Source organism: Haliaeetus albicilla, chromosome 10 (genome assembly GCF_947461875.1).
Source record: "Haliaeetus albicilla chromosome 10, bHalAlb1.1, whole genome shotgun sequence".
Taxonomy (NCBI): domain Eukaryota; kingdom Metazoa; phylum Chordata; class Aves; order Accipitriformes; family Accipitridae; genus Haliaeetus; species Haliaeetus albicilla.
This window is the reverse complement of record NC_091492.1, coordinates 30768465-30789104: the sequence shown is the minus strand read 5'-3', so window position 1 is coordinate 30789104 and position 20640 is coordinate 30768465. Positions and strand designations below refer to the sequence as shown.

The following is a 20640-nucleotide window of genomic DNA, read 5'->3' as shown; positions in this document are numbered from 1 at the left end:
CAAGTAAAGTATTAATACAAAAATTGAAACATGATCTGTTATAACTTCAAAAGCCATCTTGGGTCACAGGTATGTACTGGACTAAATTTGGGGGTGGGTGGAAGGGGGCAATTATTTGGCTGTACTTTTCTAGGGCTTTACTTTTATAGCGTGTAATAGAAACCCTGCTTCTTCTCTATGGCAACGTGAAAGACCTTGAAACCAACAGGAGTGCGATTTCTTTACAGGAGGAATAAGTCAGAGGAGCTGGGCAAAGGCTCACTCTGGCTTGCAGTGTTTTGCTGCTTGTGGTTTTTCTCTCTTCTCCCTCCCCCCGCTGCCTTTTTTTTTTCCTTTCTTTTCCAAAATAAGGGGAGGGTGGGGTGGAAGGAGGCTTCTGAGCAAAGCCACCTGCAGAATGAAGCATACATGGGCAGCCTTGACGGAAACGTGAGGCAGACCATGACACGATACATCACTGTGGATTTGAGACTCAATAAGTAACCCAGGATCATGTTATCTTGCATCTTTTTTTTTTCTTCAGCATCCGGTTATTAATTTTGGCTGTCATCAAACATCGCCTGGGCCTCTGCTAAAACACCATCTGGATCAGCTAGTTCAATCTAAATAAAAAGAATACAAATCAGTTATGCAGTGTAATCGAAGAAGCTTAAGGTTTTATAGATCTTGATTACTCGAGCATTAACAGAGAAGCTCTCAGGTATCAGGACTTTAGTTTGTATTGCAGCCTTTCAATTACTGTTTTAGAAACATTGCTACACTTTCCTAATTTTATTAGCATATTGAACATTGCTTCATCTCCTTGAAATAGCTCTGTGTGGAGTGGACTGTTTCCCCTTTAACAAAACACATTCTTAGACAAAACTGGCTTTGATTTGTAGCCTGTCGAGTCTCACCTATAGTTTTAAAAGGTGAGTAAATGCAGTCACCCAAGTGAGCGTTAAAGGTCACATGAAAGCAGGAGTCTGGAGTCATGTAACCTGCCTGCAACTGGACACAGATTCTTGAGCAGGAAGAGCCAAAGCCCTGCCAGGAACTTGTCATCTCTGACCTGCTTTATGTCCTGATGCTTTCTGGGGGGTTCATGTGTGTGTTCTTCCAGGCAGAAGACATCCAGTCTTTTTCTCATTTATTTTGTTACGCTTTCTGAAGCCTTGGCTTCAATAATTGTAACAGCAGATATCCCAAGTCCACTGTGTTGTGTCTTTCCCCATCTCTGCAGGTATGTTCAAATTCTGCCTTGATGCAACCCCTTCATCTACGTACTGGATTCCTTCAAAGCTTATGACAGTTGGTCTCTAGTTTTCAGACATTTTCTGTCCTGTGCATCCCCACCGTTTGTTCCTTTTAACTGCTAATGAAGACAGACAGTGATGCTTCTCCCATGCAGAAGCTTGGATCCTCACTGTTAGCCTCTTGCCAGGCAAAAGCTGACTATTTAGTTGCCTGGCTTTGGCAATTTCTAATGCTCACCTGTCATCTACTTTTCTCTTAACAGCTGTTTGCAGCAGTAATTTGACAGAAGGTTTATGAAAATCTGAAGTCAATTTTTCTCCTTTTATCTGTTCTTTCCCTCATATTCTGAGATCAATAAATCTCTTCTGATGGAAAGCACAATAATGTCAGTGAAAGTTGATGCTTTCTTTTTGCCCATAGAGCAGAAGAAAATTGGGTCATAACTTGGTCTTCAGGGAGTTAAATAAACAGCCAGGCTTGAACATCCTGCCTTAGTGAAGTGGCAGTTCATCCCAGGCTGTTGGGCTGGGTTGTTGAGGAGGCTGTTCTCAGGTGACCTTTGATAAACCTTGTAAGGTAAATATTTTTAGCTTCAGAAGTACTGCTCCTTTCACGCTTTTTGCAAAATAGAGATTGTTTTTCCCTGCTGAGTATTTGGTGTTTATTATTCTGCACTGCCGTGGGTGCCTAGTACTTACAGGATTAACTGGCTTGTCAAAAATGGCTGTGCTCAAAGAGCCCTTGCTACAGAAACCAGATTTGAAAAAAATAAGGGAAGCAAAGATGTAACAGCTGTTCGCTTCGGTAGGCTGTGTGTGCTCAGTATCATTTGCAACAACCTTGTCCCTGGAGCAGAGGAGGAAGGTAGGTAGCTTTACCTGCCACAGGGCCGTGCTGTTCCCTGTGTTCGGGAGTAAAGCATTGTGCTGTGGTTATCCCGTGAGGTTCTCCTAGGCTCTAAGCAAAGAAGAGCTTCCCCACCCGTATCCTGCAGTCACCGTCCCTTGGAAGTGCAATGTCTTTGTGTTTCACGTGTGCAGACCATGGGGATTTGGGCTGAGACTCTTTTGGCCAGCTGTTTCACTTGGAGCCACGTCTCTTCCCTACTGGTCCCTGTTCCCTGCCCTCCTCTGAGGACACGGAGAGGGGGATAGGCTCTCCTGTCCTCCGGCTCCTGTGTCAAAGTGATGTGCAAGGACACGGCAGCTGCCAGGCTGACGGCCCAGGGTGTCTGTGTGCCCCTTCGTGCATCTTGCCGAGTCTTTGGGGGGGGACGGGGACAGGGACTGGCTCTTCCTCCACAGCCTGTGTTGACCTTAAGGGAAAAGGGGAGCGGAGGATGTTGGCTCTCAGACACCCACCTGCTATATGCATGTCCCTCTATCCTGCTGGACACAAATGAGCCCCTGGACAGTGCCCAGGTAAAGGAAATAGCGGATCTTAGCTCTGCAGCTGCTTGGGTTTCAGTAAGTTCTAGTCAGCTTCAGCAGTTTGGCTTGGCGAAATCATTTGATTTTGACGCAAATCCCACTATTGTCTCTGCCTCTATTGTCCCCATTTCCTTTGTGCTGCTTCAGGTCTCTAAGCAGTTTTGGTGCATGAGAATGCATTTTTTCAGATGTAGGCAATTAAGAGGCTCCAGCAGTGGCTTGATGGGCCTTTGGTCCCTATGGGGCTGTTGAGGACACTGCTGGCCAAAAGACTCTGAGCACACACCCCGTGAGCTGGGAACCCCATGGGGGAAATCGCCTGAAGAGGGAAATGCTACCTGGAGAGCTTCCCCGAGCACTGATGAATGCAAACATCACTAGCAAACCCCAAATTTCCAAGCGATTACCTTTGGGATTGGATACTGAGTAGGGGAAGGAGCTTCATCTCTGCCAAAGTCAATCAGAATTCCACATTTTGGTATATCTGCTGCCCAGATACCTTCAAACAACTGTCCCTTATCCAAGTAGAAAAATTTCCCTGGGCCATGCTTCTTTCCACCTTTCCAACCTCCTTCATACCGATTTTCATTTGCTGCAATTAAATACATGAACAGATCATGAAATTTGCACTGTTTCGTTAAGGGGCTACAAATGAAACCGATCAACACAGCAAATGGACAGAAGAGGAAATAATTTCTTTGGCTCCTCTTATTAATTTCACAAGGGCTGCGGCACGGTGTGTCATTTTGCTTTCGCAGTGCTCCATTTGCTGTGCCGCAGAGGGAGAAAAGGCTGTGGAAGGAGCCCACACTTGCCCACTTGGAACAAGAACTGCATTCACCTGCTTTGTTCTTCTCACGGTGACATTAATTTTTATCAGTGGAGCAAGTGAGCTTGGGGTAAGGGACTAGTCAGTGAGTCACTCTTCACAACATGAAAAATTATAGGACACGTGTTGGATTTGTCACTACAACAAATCACACAGAATCTCTGGCTTGAAGAGGTTTGCTTGTCTGGGCAAGGAACAGCTGCACTGTCTGATTGTTGTCCAGCCAAAATAATATTGATTTCAGATAATACTTGTAGTTATGTTTTTCCTCAATGAATTACAGGGCAAGAATTTCTGTGAGTGTCTGAATGTTTCAGGCAATCAGTTGCAGACTGTTTTTCCAGCTGTACTGCATCTCTTGGTGTTTTTCTGCAAGTTGAGAGAGGTTTTTTTGGGTGCTCTGCTGCTCTCCAGGAATCCATCCATCCATCCATCACCAACAGGGAAAGCAGAGCTGCAAGGGGAAGAGAGCAGCCTCGTCCAGGGACACTGGTTCAGAAGGGGTATCATACCCACAGTGATGTTGGGGCTGGGATACATCCAGGCCACCCTGCTCTCACTGGGGGAATCCTCTGCTGTCCTCTTTTCCTACATACAGTGTTTCTAAGCCAAAAACCATGGAGATTTCTGACCAAGTTACTTAGTGGAAATATCTTTAATTCTCAGCTGAACTCTGCCATTCTTCATGGCAGGAGATGGCTGAAGCACCAGGGTACCCCGCACAGTGCTGCAGAGAGAGCTGGGGATTGCCAGAATGCTGTAAGGCAAGAGGGAAAAAACAAAAATGCTTCTGGGGAGCGTGGCTGCTGGGCTCTTCAGGCAGGGTCTGGTTTACAGGTTGGAGCCTTGTCTGTGGTTATCTTCAGCTTTCATCTGGTGGTGTGCTTATCTGCAATGCTGACCTGCTCTGTCCACTGCTGGGAGCAGCTCAGCTTCTGCTCTTCAGCCACTGACAACTCAGAAACCACCAAAATCACAGACCCGGCTGTGATGGAGGAGCCATCGAACGCCCTGGCTGCACGGCGGCGCCCGGCTGCTCCCATCCGCTCTCCTCCCGCAGCATCTGAGAGGCTGTGTTGCTCGCAGCCAAGATCTCTGCAGACATGCAATGCACTGGTTTAAAAGCCGTTCGGCAACGGGCTGTAGCAGAGGCGGCAAATCGGCGCGGTGCTCCCAGCCGAGCTCACCCTCACCGGGCGTGCTGCCACTACAAGCAATTTAATCTTGAGCTGCAGCTCATCGTGACCTCCGCTGAAGAACTCCTTTTCTTTCACCATCGCAAAGCTGCTGGCATGTGGGCACACTTCCAGCGGCTGAGCTGAATACATTAAGCTTGTGGGTATGAAATAATTGCTCTGGCTAATTTTAACCAAAAGGAATCCAGCTCGCAATCGGTTGCAGGCTATGCTGGAGGCAACTGGGCTCTGAAATGGTGTGTCGGCCGTGTCTCGGCCCACAGGGGCCGTCAGTTTATAACACCAAGGGTGACTTTGACAGGAGTGAAGCAGATCAGTGGAAGGAGTTACCCCTGGAAGCGGGTGCTGATTTCATCTGGATGAACCATCTGTCCAGAGTGACTTTACAGTCAGCAGAGAGAGCGCAGTCGTGCATGTGATGTGCAGTGAAGGTCGTGCTCGTTCCTCCCTGCTGCTTTGCTTAGCTAATTTCTAGCCTTGAGATCATTTCCAAGCAAAAAAAATAGAAGACATGAATAATAATATGGAGATAATATTTCTTCAAGTGTTCCTGGAATGCAGGGCCTTGTATTGCAAAGGATTGGGATTCTTGGCTTTGGGGAAAAATGTGTTAAACTCCAAGCAAAATAAGGGAAAAAAAATTTCCAAATTTCTATTTTTATGCTGAGATTGCCCCCAACATTCCCAATTCATTATGTGCTCGGTGTTATTTCTGGGACGGGATTGTGTACTAATGAAACCCCTGTGTTCACTCAACGTGAGCCAGTGTCAGAAGTAAGAGAGGGGATGGAGTGAACTCAAAATGAAAACTTCTCTTTTTTTTTTTTTCTTTTTTTTTTCCTGTGCTGGAAAGTGGACTCCTCTTTGGTATGCAGCAGTTGGAAAGTATGTCTGGCAAAGTGCCTGGCTTGAAAAGAGAGATTTGCTCTTCTCTGACCCAACAGTATATTATCTCTAACCCTAACCATCTCAGTCATTTAAATGTAAATCACAGCAAAAATAAGCTATCCTGCGTGTGGGCTTGAGCAGCGCAACGCCGGCCCTTGCACAGCCTGTGCTTCCTCCAACACCAAATCAGGAGGGGAGGGATGACGCAGGGGAGCAGCCGCAACCCTGCCACAAGGCTGTGCAGGAGATGCGATGTAGCATCCAGAAATCTGGACAGCAGAGGCATCTGGAAAGCAGCACAACACCAAATACCTTGAAGGGGGCAGGCAGGCACATTGGGCGAGGGTGACCGGTACTTACGCAGCCGCAGCATCCCCTGCCCGTTGGGCTTGTTCTCCAGCCACTGCCCCTCGTAGATGGAGCCATCTGGGTAGTACATCCGTCCCCAGCCGCTCCGCAGCCCACCGCTCCACTCGCCCTCGTAGCGCTTCCTGCTGGCGTAAAATGTCACCCCATAGCCCTGGAGAGCAGCACAGAGATGGCCGGTTAGGAGCCTCTGTATTGAAAGGTGTCCATGTTCAATTTTGGGACATTACTTTCTTGAGACACTATTCCTTTGCTTATTACTCTTATACGTGGCTGCTGGCAGCCCAGCTCAGTGGCCGTTCTTGTGTTGGAGGAAACAAGAGGTGGTGGTACGGGATTTTTTTTGGCAAATGATTTTGTTCCCACGACAAAACCTCAGGTTTATATCTCAGTATGTTATTATTGGCATGACTGCCGCTAATGTTTAGCTAAAAGCAGGTTTTACTAGAATATAAAGCTGCCTGGGAATAGGCAGCATAAACAAGACCTGTCTCTCAATGTGGGGATTTTATGCCTTTCAACCCTGACGATGCTTCCTACAGCCCAGCATGTCCCAGGCTGGGCATCTCCTTCCCTTGCCCCTGGGCAGACCAAAGATCTCTAAGTAATGCTAACCACGGAAACAGTTTTGCCGCCTTCTCCATCCATACCCCCAAAGAGCTAATGTCCTAAACAGCCCCTTGCCTCGCTTCCTTCCTCCTTTACAAGAAACTAAAGGCAGCCCTGAAGGCTACCTGCGGCGAGACCGGCAGGCTGCAATGCCACCCGTGTCTCCCCGCAGCCAGGCACCGGGCCAGGCTCCCCAGGGTAGCAGGCATCACACCGGCAGGGCAGGTGAGGCTCTGACGTTGAACCATCTCCACTCTTTGCTTTCTTTCCTCAGGCTCCATGCTGCTGGCAGGTTTGGTTGGTGAACTTCTGAATTAAGACCACTGCGTGTGTGCAAGCCGGGGATCCCAGGAGGTGTTGGTGTTATGTGTGTGTTTGCCATTAAGAGAAGTCCAGCGGTACCCCCTGTTCCGGGGAGTGATAGCAGTAAGAAATATTTACATATTACTAATCAGTTTTCCCATAGGAATAAAGCGTTAATTTATCTCTGAAAAAAAAAATGAAATCAGTTCTGGAAATAACTGATTTTTCTGAGCATTAATTTTATTAAACTGCATGGATGTAAAGGGAAGACTTCTGTAGGAGAAAAAAACAACCCTAGTTATATTTGGATGTCATTATAAATCTTTCACCAAAGCCCAATCATGCAAAATATATCCTCAAAGAACGGGAGGGGAAGCTCCCTCCAAGAGACTGGAGCCATAGAGCCGCACGCCTATTAGAAGTGTAAGAGGAAATTAATTTAATTTAGGAGCAGACACAAAAACGAACACAAGGTTTCCATTGGCAGATCAGAAAACGTTCCTACAAGGATTTTGCACATAAGATTGCAGTCATATTCACCAGATGACTTCCTCATTTTGTTCCTTTTAGAAAAACCAGTGATTTATGTGACAGGCTTAATTTCCAAAAGAACTCACGTTACTTGTCTAATGTGCTGTAAAACTCCCAGAAGAAAGTACATTTTCCTGCACTGCTTATGATAAAGGTTCCTCTGACTGCTTCAAGGATGAGAGGAATGAAAGGGATGGGTAGGGAGGATTAACACACAGGACATGAAACCTCTTGTCCTGCTTGGCCAAGCTGCAGGTGAGTCTGAGCAGCGATCGCTGCTCTGCAGCAGCTGGTGGGAGGTCGGGGCTATAGCCCGGTCACCAGTGGATGGGTGGCATGAGTCCCACTCCAGCAAGGAGATGGTGGGTGACAGGGCACTCTTGGCCACGCTTGGCTTTTTATGAATGATGGGTTTTTACTTCTGAAGCTTCCTGGGCTTTCTGCAGGTTCAAATTAAGTTTTAAAGAGAGCCCAAGCCTGGAGGAATATCTGTTCCTGTAGCTTCTGCCTGGAGTCATGCTGCTCCTTCCCTGCTGCCGGCTGTGGGACACAGTGCAGCTCCTACAGCATCTGACGTGGAGAAGTGAGTAACGGCAGGAGCAGCGAGGTTGGGGAGGGCAGGGGGAGAGGGCTTAAACACCAGAGCTTTTGCTCTTGCTTTCATTGTCTTGTTCCACACATTCATTTCCCCATACCCCTTCAATTCAGCCTCAGTATTTGAAAAATCAGCATTTTAAGTGATCTTTTTGCCTGTGTGCACCCAACACTTCCCCATGTTTTGGGGCACACCGCCTCACCACCGGCATGCGCAGGAAATCTCACTTACGCATTTTCGGTCATTTTTCCACCAGCCTGTGTACACCTTCTTGTATTCCTTGGTTACAGGGTCAGGAATGCTGTATGAGCCATAACCATCCCTCTTCCCAAACTTCCAGTCACCGCTATAAATAGCTCCGGTGCATTTCCATACCTGGGTGCCTTTACCTGTTTAACGAAGAAGAGGAATGACCATTGCGGTTGTTAAGAGAAGGGTTTAGGGGGCTGCCTTCCTACAGCTCCATCCCAGGCGAGGCGGTGCTCCCTGCACCGAGGCAGGTTTATGCCTGGGATTCAGTTTAGCTTCCTGAGTCGGAACCATCGTTAATCTTGATCAGGGGCTTCCTGTGTGGCCTTTGCTGAATGCACTTAAATCTTTCCAAACCCTGGTTTACTGCTTGTAAACAAGCCTGTCCTGCTCTGGCTGCTCAGGGCTCGGTCAGGGTCTTCTTCCTCTGCTCTATCTTCTGCAGCACCTGCCACAGCTTGAGGATAAATGAATATTCCTGAAGCCAAGTCAGGAGCCGAGAGAGCTCCAGGGACTGTGCAGCCAGGGCACGTCCCGGTGCGTGGAGCTGACTGCAGTTTGCTGTGTTTGCAGAGGATTTTTTAACATCTATTGTCTAGATAGATCAGATAATTGCCCCTGAGTGCATGCAAAAGCTCTTCAAGTTACCTATCAGGAATATTTCTGAGTACATTTTTGCATAACATAGATATATCTATAGTCATACATGAATGAATGGTCTTCCAGGAGCATATACAACCGCTGACCACTCCCTGCCCCTAGGAACTTTTGTAAAGACATCTAAATTGGTACTTTTTCTCAAAATGGTGTATCTTACCATGCTTCAAGTTGTCCAGCCATTCGCCGGTATACTGATCCCCATTTACAGCATAGACTGTGTGTCTTAATCCACATTTCTGTGCTTTCCTGTCCCATTCATGCCAGAGAGGCTCTGTAGCCCTGGGGTATTTTACAATGGGCATGTTGTTCATGGCTGGAGAGGAAAACAAACAATTGTCAGCAATAAATGAGAGAGAAATTACTAAGGCAGGTACTGGCAGAGCAGTTTATTTGTGAGCTATGCTTTAATAGGCACTGGAGTCAGTAATTGATGTCTGGCTTTGGAGGGGTAAAATAGAGATATAACAAACACAAGGTATCTAAAAATACTGAAGTACAAACCAGCACTATCTGAAAATAGGCTCACAGCATAGCCTGGGTTGTTAGGAAGCGTTAAATAGGTCTCAGCAGGTCAGGTCTGTGGTGGGCATTGGTCTCTGCACCTGCCAGAGGTCTTGAGGAGCACAGGGAAAGGCAGCCCCTTCTCCGTACAACCGAAACCCTGCCAGGCTCCTGGCAAGGCAGGAGCAGTCGTTTAAGCAAATTAGAAAATTATTTGTTTGCTAGGAAATATCTCAGGACATCGGAAGACATTCACAAGGTGGAGCAGGTCAGAGAGTTGGCCGGTGTCCCTGGGGTGCACCAGGAGCTGGGACACTTCATATCTCCAGCAGTAACGTAGCTCAGGCTCCTTTACTGCTAAAAATACCAGTCCTGCAGGTGTCTTGTTAAAAGGTGTCGAAACCACAATGTTTCCATCTACCAGGAAAGAGGGTTGCGGACTTGCCCAGGGCAGGACAACCGCTCGTCAGTCAAACAAGCCACCAAGGAGGTGGCTTCCGAAGTGACGTGGGTTTTAAAGCATGAACAGCAGGCAGGGGATGATGGGCCCTGGGGGGGGATGGTGATTCAGGTATCAGAGGTCTGGAGGGAAAGGATCAGCGTGGGGGAAGAGATGGGAGAAGAAACTCTTTTGGCCCATCAATACAGAGAGGACAGCAGCAGAGTATGGCGTGGTGGTGATTTCTGGGCATTGCCGATGGAACGACTCGCGGTTCGGCACAGCGGGAACGCCAGCACGGACTCAGAGGTGAGAGTGGTCTCCTATAAACCATAAAGAAAAGCCAAAAGGTGGCTATTGAAACAAAAAGCAAGTGTCTATGAATGCCTTCAACATCCAGAGCTTGGCTGGAGCCCGGCGGGGTGGGATGCTCTCCGATACTGTCTCCTGGGCTCCCCCTTCTGTCCTGATCCGCTGGACTGAGACATACCGAGGGATTTTGCTGCCCCTCTCCCTTCTTGGCAGAGCAGAGCTCCTGTTCCTGCTGTGTTCTGGATGCCAGAGAGCCCAGTGTGGGGGAAAGCATGGAGCTTGGGAGGAGAGGGGAAAGGAAGGTGCTTCGGGTCCTTGCTAGGGAATATAAGCTAGAAATTACAGCTAAGACAATATAGTTAGCGTTCATCCTCAGTTCTCCACGTAGCTGTAGGAAATGGTCATTCAGCAGGTATTTGGGGGGATATCATTGCTAAAAAGAGTACTTCTGTCTCCAGGATGAGCCTTCCTCCCCAAAACACAGCTGTGTTGTGTAGTGCGCGACCCACATGGCTCCTTACCGTGGGGCTCTGGGGAATGCAGGCGGGTCTGGAGGAGCGCAGGCAGGGCCAGGGGGGCACAGGCAGGGCCAGGGGTGTGCAGGCAGGGCTGGGGGACCTGCCCGGGCACTGCATTGTGAGCTCGGATCCAGGGAGGGGACGAGGGTTCCTGCCAGGCTGCAGTGGGAGGAGAGGGGCTGGAAAGCGAGTTCTCGGCTGGTCAGTCCCCCTTCAGCTGTTGTACACAGGTACCTCCTCCACCGACCTCAAGGAGAGGTGGGAAGGCGAAGACGACCACATTGCCAACCCTTGAAGCAGGTGTTTTGGGGACGGGGTTGTCTGTGAGGGCAGAGGAGGACTTGGCAGCTGGAGTCCCCTGGCCATGCCACTCACCTGGGAGCATCTTGGTTTGAGGACATCGAGGGCAGGATCTGTCTCTCGGTATGACGGAGTCGCAGCCTGCCGCAGAGGATGGTTTTTCTGCAATGCAAACATGGGATACAGCACAGCTGCTAAGTTCCTCCCTCGTCTTTGAAGGCTGCAGCCCCCGGAGAGGGGGATCTCACCAATATTTGCCAAGGGCTGGGGGTTTGCAGGACATGAAACCACACGTTGCCGGCTTGCGTCTGTCCTCCCCTTGCTAGCGGAGCGGAAAAGCCAAGCTACAGCTATGTGCATCCACCCCGACACCAGCTGCGACCTCTGAGCAGCTCATGGCCGAGAAGAGATGTCTCCCTGCTGCCCCCACCAGATGGGAGCATCACCGTCCCATTACCATGTCTGACCACTTCTTTAGCTCAAAGTTTAGGATTTAAAAATCCCAGGGAGGATTCCCAGCTGCAGGGGCAACCCCAGCACCCCACTGTCTGCTCGCGGTCCCCTCCGAGGCACAGCCCATGCGGAGCACCCAGGGTAATGCTGGCTGGCTGAAGCCACCTTCATTTGCTGAATCCCCTTGCAAATTTAAGACAGTGATGCCAGCTTTGCATAAGTGATAACGTAGTCGGTATTTATTGCCCTGGATGTTTTTAGCCACCTGCTACAAGGGTGGGAAGGGGCTGGCAGCAAGAGGCAGGTGGTGCAGAGCTGCTCTGGCTGCAGCCTCCCAACAGCGACTGCAGGTCTTGGCGCTGACGGCTAGAGGCTGCTGCTCCCATGCGTCTCTGCTGCTGCTGCTGCTGCTGCGTTTGGGCATGAGGATCTTACAGAGTTCTGCGTCCTTCTCTAGACACTGCTCTATGCGCCTCAGAGTTTTGCCAGGTTTCTGGCAAAATTCAGCTTTAGTTTGTACAGTTTTTCCCCCCTGGCCCTTCACAGGACTTCGGAGCAATGCAGTTTAGCTACAACTATACTTTTTTCCAGCTGTACATATTAACTTCATAAAGAGTAAGGTGGAAAATTCAACCGACTGTAAAGAAGGGGCTGCTGGCTGTCCCCAGCAGCACCCTGCCTGCCACCTCACCACATCCCGTTGTGTAATCTCCGCACCAGCTCTGCCGGCACAGCAGCACCCTGCCTGACCATCACCCAGCCCCGAGAATGCCCGGGGTGAGTTCACCCCTTGCATTGACCCCTGCACCGCGGCACCGCCCCGCACCAGGGTCCCCTTGCCGGCACCCTCCGGTGCAGCCGAACCATCCCCAGCCCCTCCTCGCCCTCACAGCAGTGTCTCTGAGCGGGGTGCTCAGGGCACCTTTTGCTGCTCCTCCCTAGCAAGAAAGAGCAGGGTGCCAGAGCAGCGATGGGAGCGGACGATGGGGAAAGCCCACATGCTCGGTTTGCAAAGCACCCTCTCGTTTGGCCCACGCTCTCCTGCCGTCCCCCACCCCAAATGCCACCCCATGGACACCAACCTGCGATCGATCGATCGGTGCTGGCTGCATGGGCAGGGTCGTCATAGCAACTCTGCCAAACTCCCGCGCGAAGGGTTATGGGAGAGCTGCCGGAGAGCCGGAGGACCGAGCGGCTGCGGGCAAGAGGGATGCTGGTGGGACGGGGGCTCGCCCTGCGCGCTCCACGGTGAGCACGAGGGATGGAGCCGGAGCCGGGCTCTTCCGTGGAGCTGCCGAGCACACGCTGCTCTGTGAAGCTACGTGTCTTTGAGTTAAGGATTATCCAACAGAATATAAAATGCTGATAAGCAAAGAGTGTTTCACCTCTGGTTGGTTTTTTTTACATGCGCAGCAGCAGAAGGCTGGAAATGAAAGCACTGATTACGGTGCTGATGGGTGACAAATAAATCAGCCTTGCAAATATCAGAAGAAAAAGGAGAAACCCCCTGAAAATGCACGTCAGAGGTCTTAAAAGAGAAATCTGAATAATCCTGAACTAATTCCCTCACCCATTATGTTTCTTCTGCAGACACAATGAGCAGGGATTGCCATTATGTTCCTGTGGGTGTCTGTGATAATCTTCTCTAACGGGTACTTAACTGTGCACATTTCAAGCATAAAACCAAAGTTCTTGTCTTACTCCCATGAGCCAAATGCATTTGTTTATTCTCATCCTTTAAGCACATTTTTTGTGCACAGCACTGCAGGCTGGGTGGTAAACATTTCGAGGTAGGTGAGGAACCTTGGGTTGAAAAAAAGCACCTGCCTCTGCAGAGGTGAGATACAGCTCGGTCTTCCCTGATGGGTGTTCGTTTGCCATCTTCCATGTTCGCAGCATTGAAGGTGGCTTAAATGCTGCATCCATGCTTGGGTAGACAGAGGGTGTGCATGAGGGGGTGGTGACTGCCGGGGTAAACGTCCAATTTTCGACTGCAAGCAGGGAAGGATCTTTCAGGTTTGATGGTGAGTAACAGTGAGTATCAGGGAATATAGTAAATAGTGAAACAGTAAAGCTGTTTCACCCAGAACTGCCTCTGCTGCAGTCAGTATGGGCAGGGGAAGAAAAACACCTTCTCCCTGGACTTATTCCAAGTGTGAGTGTGACTGAAGGCGAATATTCCATTTCCCATGCCATGCGTGAGACTCATGGAGTGGGAGGAGACAACGCCGCTACCTGGGAATCAGAGGGAGAAGGAAAATGAACCGGGGGGAGGGAAGAGCTGCTCCACACCCAACCTGCAAGCTGGCATGGAAATGGTGGAGAGAGATCTGTACTACAGGAAAATACAAACACGGAATTCCTGGTACTGAATTAGATGAATTGGGATGACGGCAGCCGCTGGTGAGCAGGTCCCAGCACCTCTCTAGCTGCAGGGGATGCGCTGACCCAGGCGGGTGGCTCTGCATGTCCCTAAATCCAGAGATGTAGGAGAGGTGGAACTTACAGAGTCTCCCTTAAGCAGGAAAACCAGACAGAGAACTATGGAAGTTAACCAAGTTAGGAAATACTTATACAAGAGAAAATATTTCCTGTTATTAAAAATGAGATGAAGATGTTCAGGAAGGATTTATTCACACTCGTTCATGTAAAGGCATTCTGGTTTGGGGCAGAGCCTATGAATTACCAAAGACAATCGTTCCTGTGTTTTCCCGTGGCCAGTTGCATGGGGCTAGAGTGGGGGACGGGGTTTGTGGAGGAAATGAGAGAAACTCAGGAGGGAGAAGAAAAAATGCTTACTGCAGCCCAAAACCTACAGCCTTAAATTACAACCAGAAATAGCCCCTTCTGGAAAAGTATTAATTATTTTGAATATTTCAGCCCCTATATTGTACCACACTTAACTGGGAATTTGTCAATTAAAAATAATTAGCTAACTCAGACAGTTTCACTTGTTTATTTTTAAACACCACAGGTTGTCTGAGGTTTTTGAACTGCAAGTCCAAACTATGTATCACCTAACCACAGCTTTTGCTAAGCACAAGTTATATATACATTAGAAACTCAATATATATTTGAAACCATTTTAGATGCAATAAAGACTTCAAAAGGATTAAAATAATTCGGCAACAAGTTAAAATTCACAAATTGGGACCAAGAACTGCCCCGCAGCTGCCTCTGCAAAAGCCTCTATATCTGGATGAGATGGAAGGAAACACTTGGTGATGTCTCCATTTCTGGGTCGCTTATTTTAAATCCTTCTGCTCCAGGTCTCCATGTGTTTGTTATTTTACCTCCGTGATCCCAGAGTGGGTTATCAGCACTGGCTGCTTTTGCAGACCCTCCTGGCCCCACCAAGGCGGCTTCGCAGAGCCATTTATCTAGGAAGAGGCCATGCATGGTTCCCATCTACAGTTTTCTTAGTCCAGGTACAAATATCTGAATTATATTTTATTATTTTGTCACTCATTATTATAATTCTGTACCTTTTTGTACTACGAGAGTACAGAGTGGGTAAATGTAAGTGTACTCTTCTCACAAAAAAGGCAAAATTAGACCATCTTGAAGAGAAGGCGGTGATATTTGCAGCTTTACCAGAAAGTTCTTTTGACTCACTGAACTGAAATTTTACTTTAAAAATGTCATTCCACTACAAGAGAAGGAATCCCCTTAATAAATAAGAAGTGTGGATAATTTTTGTAAAGGGTGTCGGATATGTAGAATATGTAATTCAGCCAAAGTGTGAGGTATAAACCCGAAATGACCCAGAAGTGCCCCAACCAAACCCTTTTCTTCTCCCAAGGGCAGTCATTTCAAGAGACAACATTGAGGCCACTATGAAAAGTAGGGTCAAAATCCAGGTTACGATGGACTAGGAGGAGAACTTGTTTTTTCCTTGATGCAATTCCCCTTGTTCTGGCCTTTCCAGCCGAAATTTGTTCCCAAATCTCCTTCTTGGCTTTTTTTTTTTTCTTTTTAAATAGTTTTTTCTTTTTACTCTCACAGACATTGGTCACTGCCACTGAGGAGCACCAGCGAAGCCTCTTCCACCGGGGAGTGACGGGGTTTCAGTTCTGTTGCTGTTCATACGGTTGTTGCTTCAGTTGCCTGGCATTTGATTAAACCTTACATTTATTAAGTCTGAAAGGAAGCTGTTAAATCGGTCAGTGTAAATTATGCTTTAACTTAGCCCATTATGCTGCCAATACAATTTGTTGCAACGGACTTTTAGCTCTCCACTTTCTTCCAGTTCGGACATACCAAAGAGCTAACTAAGCAAAGGGACGATGCGTGAGGAAAACGCCCGGAAACATGCCATTTGTGGAGCAAGGTCCCATGACATGGGATGCGCCTTGATTTTTTTCAGTTTAGGGAGTAAGATTTTTTTTTAATTAAATAAAGCCAAAGGACCTCAGTATTCTACATCTGAAACCAATCATTTTTGCAATGAAAGGAGACAGCTGCTCTGAGCTGAGTTTGCTCTCACAAAGCTTGGGGAATCACCCAAGTGAAATGCCCAAACCAACCGAAAACTGTCAGAATCAATAATTTAAGTTTATTCTGGGAACTTTGTAGAATAAATAGAGAAAAAAAATTAGAGAAACATATGTTGAATTTCTTTAAAGGTGAAGAATGTGACAACAACATACTGTGGAAGTAGGATGCTCAGATGTGTGTTTTATTGCTGCTATATTCAAAAGAAAAGCCAGAGGAAGTGGTGGGAGGGTCTTGGACTCCGACCAAGCGTGTGTCGGGTTTAGCCGGATGAGCAGAGAGTGGGTGCAGTGCTGAAGGAGCTTCCCCACTGCTCTGTTTTTAAGAATTATTATTAGCACGATTTAGGAGGGATTGAAGTGAAAGGTTTGAGATGTAAACTTCACTGGCTGACTTCGGCTTAAGAGGCAGCCTTGTGGGAAAGCGTTTCTTTAGAACTCTTCCCTCCTTTTTGCTGGGAGCAGCTCTCTCAAGATAAAAAACATGTTGGTTTTACATCAAAACAACCTAAAGTAAGAACCCTAGGTTAGCTGACATGTTCAAGTGCTTACATATTCATGTAAAGTGAAATGTTGAAGTCCTTGAAGCTGATGCTTATGACATCCTCTCCCCAGGAATATCTTTTGCCACAGATTTACAGCTAATTGTCTCTACTTAACTATCTGCAACAGGACTGTTCAAACATAGGCTTCTGTTGTTAATTAGCGAAGTCACCGAAAGCTGAGAATTATTTACTGCACAACTGTAGAGTGCTTTGCAGGGATACTGTTTTAAAACAGGCAGATCACAGTAGGAAGATGGCAGCAGATAAATTTGGCCATACTAGAGCTAATGCGTCACTGCAAGTCCTTAACTGAGGAATTAATCCAGATTACAAAATGAATCAGCAGTACCAACCTCCAGTTGAAATATGTGCAAAGTATTTTATTTATCATGGCTTACTGTCACCTGATGTTAGAATAGGGACTTACCCACATTTATATTTTGTCCTTTTCAAGTTTGCACTGTGCTGGAAAGAATTGGTATTTCTAGGACAGGGGAAAAACATCTAAGGAAACAGCCTCAATTATCTTAAGAGAAAAGAATGAATGGAATCTGCTTTCAGAAATAGTCTGGAGGGTGAAGGAAAGGAGCTCACATGTGACTGCACATATATAACTACATGTGCTCGAACAAAATTTAACGTCAGAAGAACAAGCAGTCACAATTTTGCTGTGATCCTTAACTTGATTTATTAACTCAATTTCTTTGATACATTTTCTGGCAGTGAATGGTTGATGAGGTGGGATTAATTAAGGTAAAGGCAAACCAAAGATTTCAAATATGTAGATTTGCTGTGCAAAGGCCTTAGAAGATCTCTGGCAGCACAAGCCAGCCATTCAAAAGCTGGAAGGTTAGATTTGCAAGATACCTAAAAAAATGTTGTTAAAATATTCAAATTCAGAGGAAAGGCACCATTCGTCATGTGTTGACACAAGTGAAAGACATATTTTTATAGCCTTAAATCCAGAGCAGCTGTCTCCTCCAGAAATTCAGAGTGATACAGTGATGCTGGGAAATGGGGAAGGAGCCCTCACAAGCCTCCTCCCGGCCAGCCTGCTGCTGGGGGCAGGACAGAGAAGACCAACTGACCAACTTCATGCCCAAAAGCAGATGAAGAAGGAAGAGCCTGTGCAATGCTCTTGGCCCAGGTAACACGGGTACGACAGTGCAGTGCTGTTGCATGAAGGCATTGGAGTCTTTCTGTACATTTTAACTTTTGGGGTAAGTTGTGTTTAAGGCACCTACTTCAAGGAAGCCAGGAACCCTCTTTTAAGAAGCCTCTCACTGCTTAAACCTGCACAGCAGCATTTCTTGCCTCTGTAGAATAGTAAACTGAATCAAAATCTCATCTAAGCTGTGGGAGCAGAGGGAGGGATGGGGATGCAGCCAGACAAGGCAACTGCCCAGGTTTTGTTTGCTGTGGTGGGTAGGGAGGCATCCTTGAAATTGAATATGACAACTGTACGTGACTGGGTTAATTAGCTGTTGACCAAAGAGCATATGTGGTTTGTTTAGCAGGCTGTGAGGAAAGATATGCAGAAAGAACAGAGGAGGCTCTCCTGAGATAAACCAGGCTCCAGAAAACAAGGCAGGGCTGTGAGAGCCCCATCCTGGGGTGTGCGCTTGGAGGAATTTACCCCGCGCTCCAGCTGAGCCGCAGAACCTGCTCCAGTGCCGGGCAGGACAGGCAAAGTGTGGGAAGCCCCAAGTGCCGGCTGCTCAGAGCCCCTCTCGCCATCCGGGGCCGAGGGGTGGGAAGCTGCCAGAGCTTTTCAGGGCTCCTAAAATTCCCTCTCTAAATCCTTTATCCAGCTGCTAAAAGAACTTGCACTCCTGTAATAGTCCAGTAAGGTCTTTGATTGTCCACTGGGTGCAATGGGTGCAGATCCTTAGGGGTACATTTTAGTCAGACAGAAAAAAATGAAACCTCAAGGTATATTATTCCTATATATCTTTTCATAATGAGGGAATTTTAACTATATTTTTCCCCCAAGATAAACATTTAATCCAGACAGGACATGTAATGCGCAAAGACTGGATTTATAAAATGTCTTTTCTGTAGGAGTTGCTCTTAGAGGCAGAGATGGACACTGGCCAGCAAAGCCTTACCAGACACAACCCCTGCTGCCCTTCCAGCTGTCCCTCCCCTGTGTCCCCAGCTTCAGGAGCAGGAAGAGCTGACTTAGGTCTACAGTTTTCCACAGGTATCTCTGGGAAGCCTTTCCAGATTAGTGCACATCCTCTTAATTTTTGCAGGATCCATATTAAGGAGGCCACCAATTTGAAAACTCAGTGCAAAGTTAAATGGATGAACATTTATAAAGATGTTTTGACTCTCTTCCTTCAAGAAATCAAGTTTTGGAGCATGCTTTAGTTGTTGTAGAAATAAAAATTGCAAAAAGCCTGAAAACTGCAAGAGAAGTTGATAGTTAAATAAAATGAATGCCAAGAACGTGGATATGGAAGCTTAAGTTACTCAGGACCATAGACTGTGATATATATTATGTGATTTTTTTATTTTATGACTCCTAACTCAGAAATTAGAGTACTTTTAAAAGTGACAGATCTAATTAAAATCTGCAGTTTCCATTCTTAGCAAGTAAAATTATATCCACTATAATAAACAAATTCTCTAGTTCTAGTTTAAAAAAACCCAAACCACTGTTATCTTACCTTGCTTTGGTTTTATTCACAAAGATGTGATTGAAATAATGAGATTATATGAACAGCTATAATCTCCCAGGAGGTGGAAAGAGATTACAGGTAATTCTGAAATCTTTTGTAACAGCACAACATTAAATACTGCTAGAACCAGCTGTATGGCCAGTCGTGCTACACTCACATTATTTGTGTTTAATGAAATTCTTTTGTGTTTCTGTTTTAAAGAAAATACAGATCTCTTGAATGAATATTAATAATTAGCATGTCTTAGTTAGAAGACTTTGCAAGAAATCTTTTGAGGCTATAATTATATACAGCCTCAATAGGCATAAGAATTGTTCCTTGTCAAGAGGTGTAGGGAAGAGGTAGGAAAGCTTTGAATAAAGGTCTGGTGATCCCTCCGTGCGAGGCTGTTCCCAGGGCCAGCATGGCTCTGGGTGGGAAATGCACAACATTTCCTGCCTTTGTACGCACAGCACCTGCAGAAACACAGACTGCGGCCCTAACGAACATGTTGTGAGGCTGAAAAGTTATGGCCCAGGGCAAATATCCACGAGTGATATTAGGAGCTTTCTTCTGTTCTTTTGAGGCTTATATCTCAGGAGTGAAATGAAGAGTTTTAAGGTTTATTTACAATTAAGACGTATTCTCTAAGTACCTCTTCGTGAATGTTAGGATTGACACAAGCAGTCCTACAAATGTTGAAGCATTTTTACTTAAATGTTTTTACTTAAAGGAAATAAGGGTGACATCCACAGAACCACCTGCTTTTAAGCTGACCATTCCTGCTAGCAGCGCAGACCAGGATGTTTGCTCTGGCCACGTGCAAAACACAGGTGAGGCTCAAACCTGCAACCAACAGCAGCAGTCCCCTAGCTTTTTAGTCAGATCAACTGACATCTGTCAATCTCCTTGAGCACCTCGTGACCCCCCGAGCACACTGGCACCCTCCAGTCTGGATCCACTCAGGTCTGCAGGAGGGTGTCAGCACCTCAGCTTCCCCTGAGCAGGAAGGGGTAAGTTATAGCTGCATTTTTTTAGGGCTTGCTCTGCTCATTACATCACACACGCAGAGCGTGCTCCATTCAAAGACTGATGTAATGAGCAGAGCAAGCCCTAAATAAATGCAGCTACATCTTAGGGGTGGCTCTGTGATAAACTGAGCTGAGACGACAGAGTAACTGCAAAGGTGGAGGGATTATTTTCACATGGGAAGGGAAAATAATTTTGCTGGTAGGGACTACTCCAACCTTGTGGTGAACTGGAAAGTTTCAGCATGTATCCAGCGCAGAATTAAAGCTGTCACCCAAGATGTGACTCTTTCTCTGTAATCCAAAATCCTGCAGGCTTCCTGTAACATAAGGTCCCGTCACACAGGATTGTAGATAAATGCTAGAATCCAGGGAAAATTTAACACAGACATAACACACTCCTGCGACATTTATACTACGTTTATTAGTTTATTATTCTACTTCAAGATTATCAAGGCCTGCCACAATACATGTTTGATCTGGACAATCACAGACC

General features: G+C 46.9%; 1 protein-coding gene across 1 annotated transcript; it reads right to left on the bottom strand.

The window, feature by feature from the left end:
* Window positions 1–169: 169 nt before the first annotated feature.
* MORN3 (MORN repeat containing 3) lies at window positions 170–11125 on the bottom strand. Its single transcript, XM_009930695.2, has 6 exons — window positions 11038–11125; window positions 9050–9205; window positions 8215–8372; window positions 5940–6099; window positions 3074–3258; window positions 170–602 (listed from the first exon to the last, which is right to left on the bottom strand). Exons 1-6 carry the CDS (start codon window positions 11045–11047, stop codon window positions 534–536), a joined length of 738 nt encoding a protein of 245 aa, XP_009928997.2. The 5' UTR covers window positions 11048–11125; the 3' UTR covers window positions 170–533.
* Between the last annotated feature and the right edge of the window lie 9515 nt (window positions 11126–20640).

Coding starts and splice junctions, on each gene's coding strand:
- MORN3 (XM_009930695.2), bottom strand. Junction 8,373..9,049: donor GCTGGACAACTTGAAGCATG/GTAAGATACACC, acceptor TTCGTTAAACAG/GTAAAGGCACCCAGGTATGG. Junction 3,259..5,939: donor GCAGGGGATGCTGCGGCTGC/GTAAGTACCGGT, acceptor ATTTAATTGCAG/CAAATGAAAATCGGTATGAA.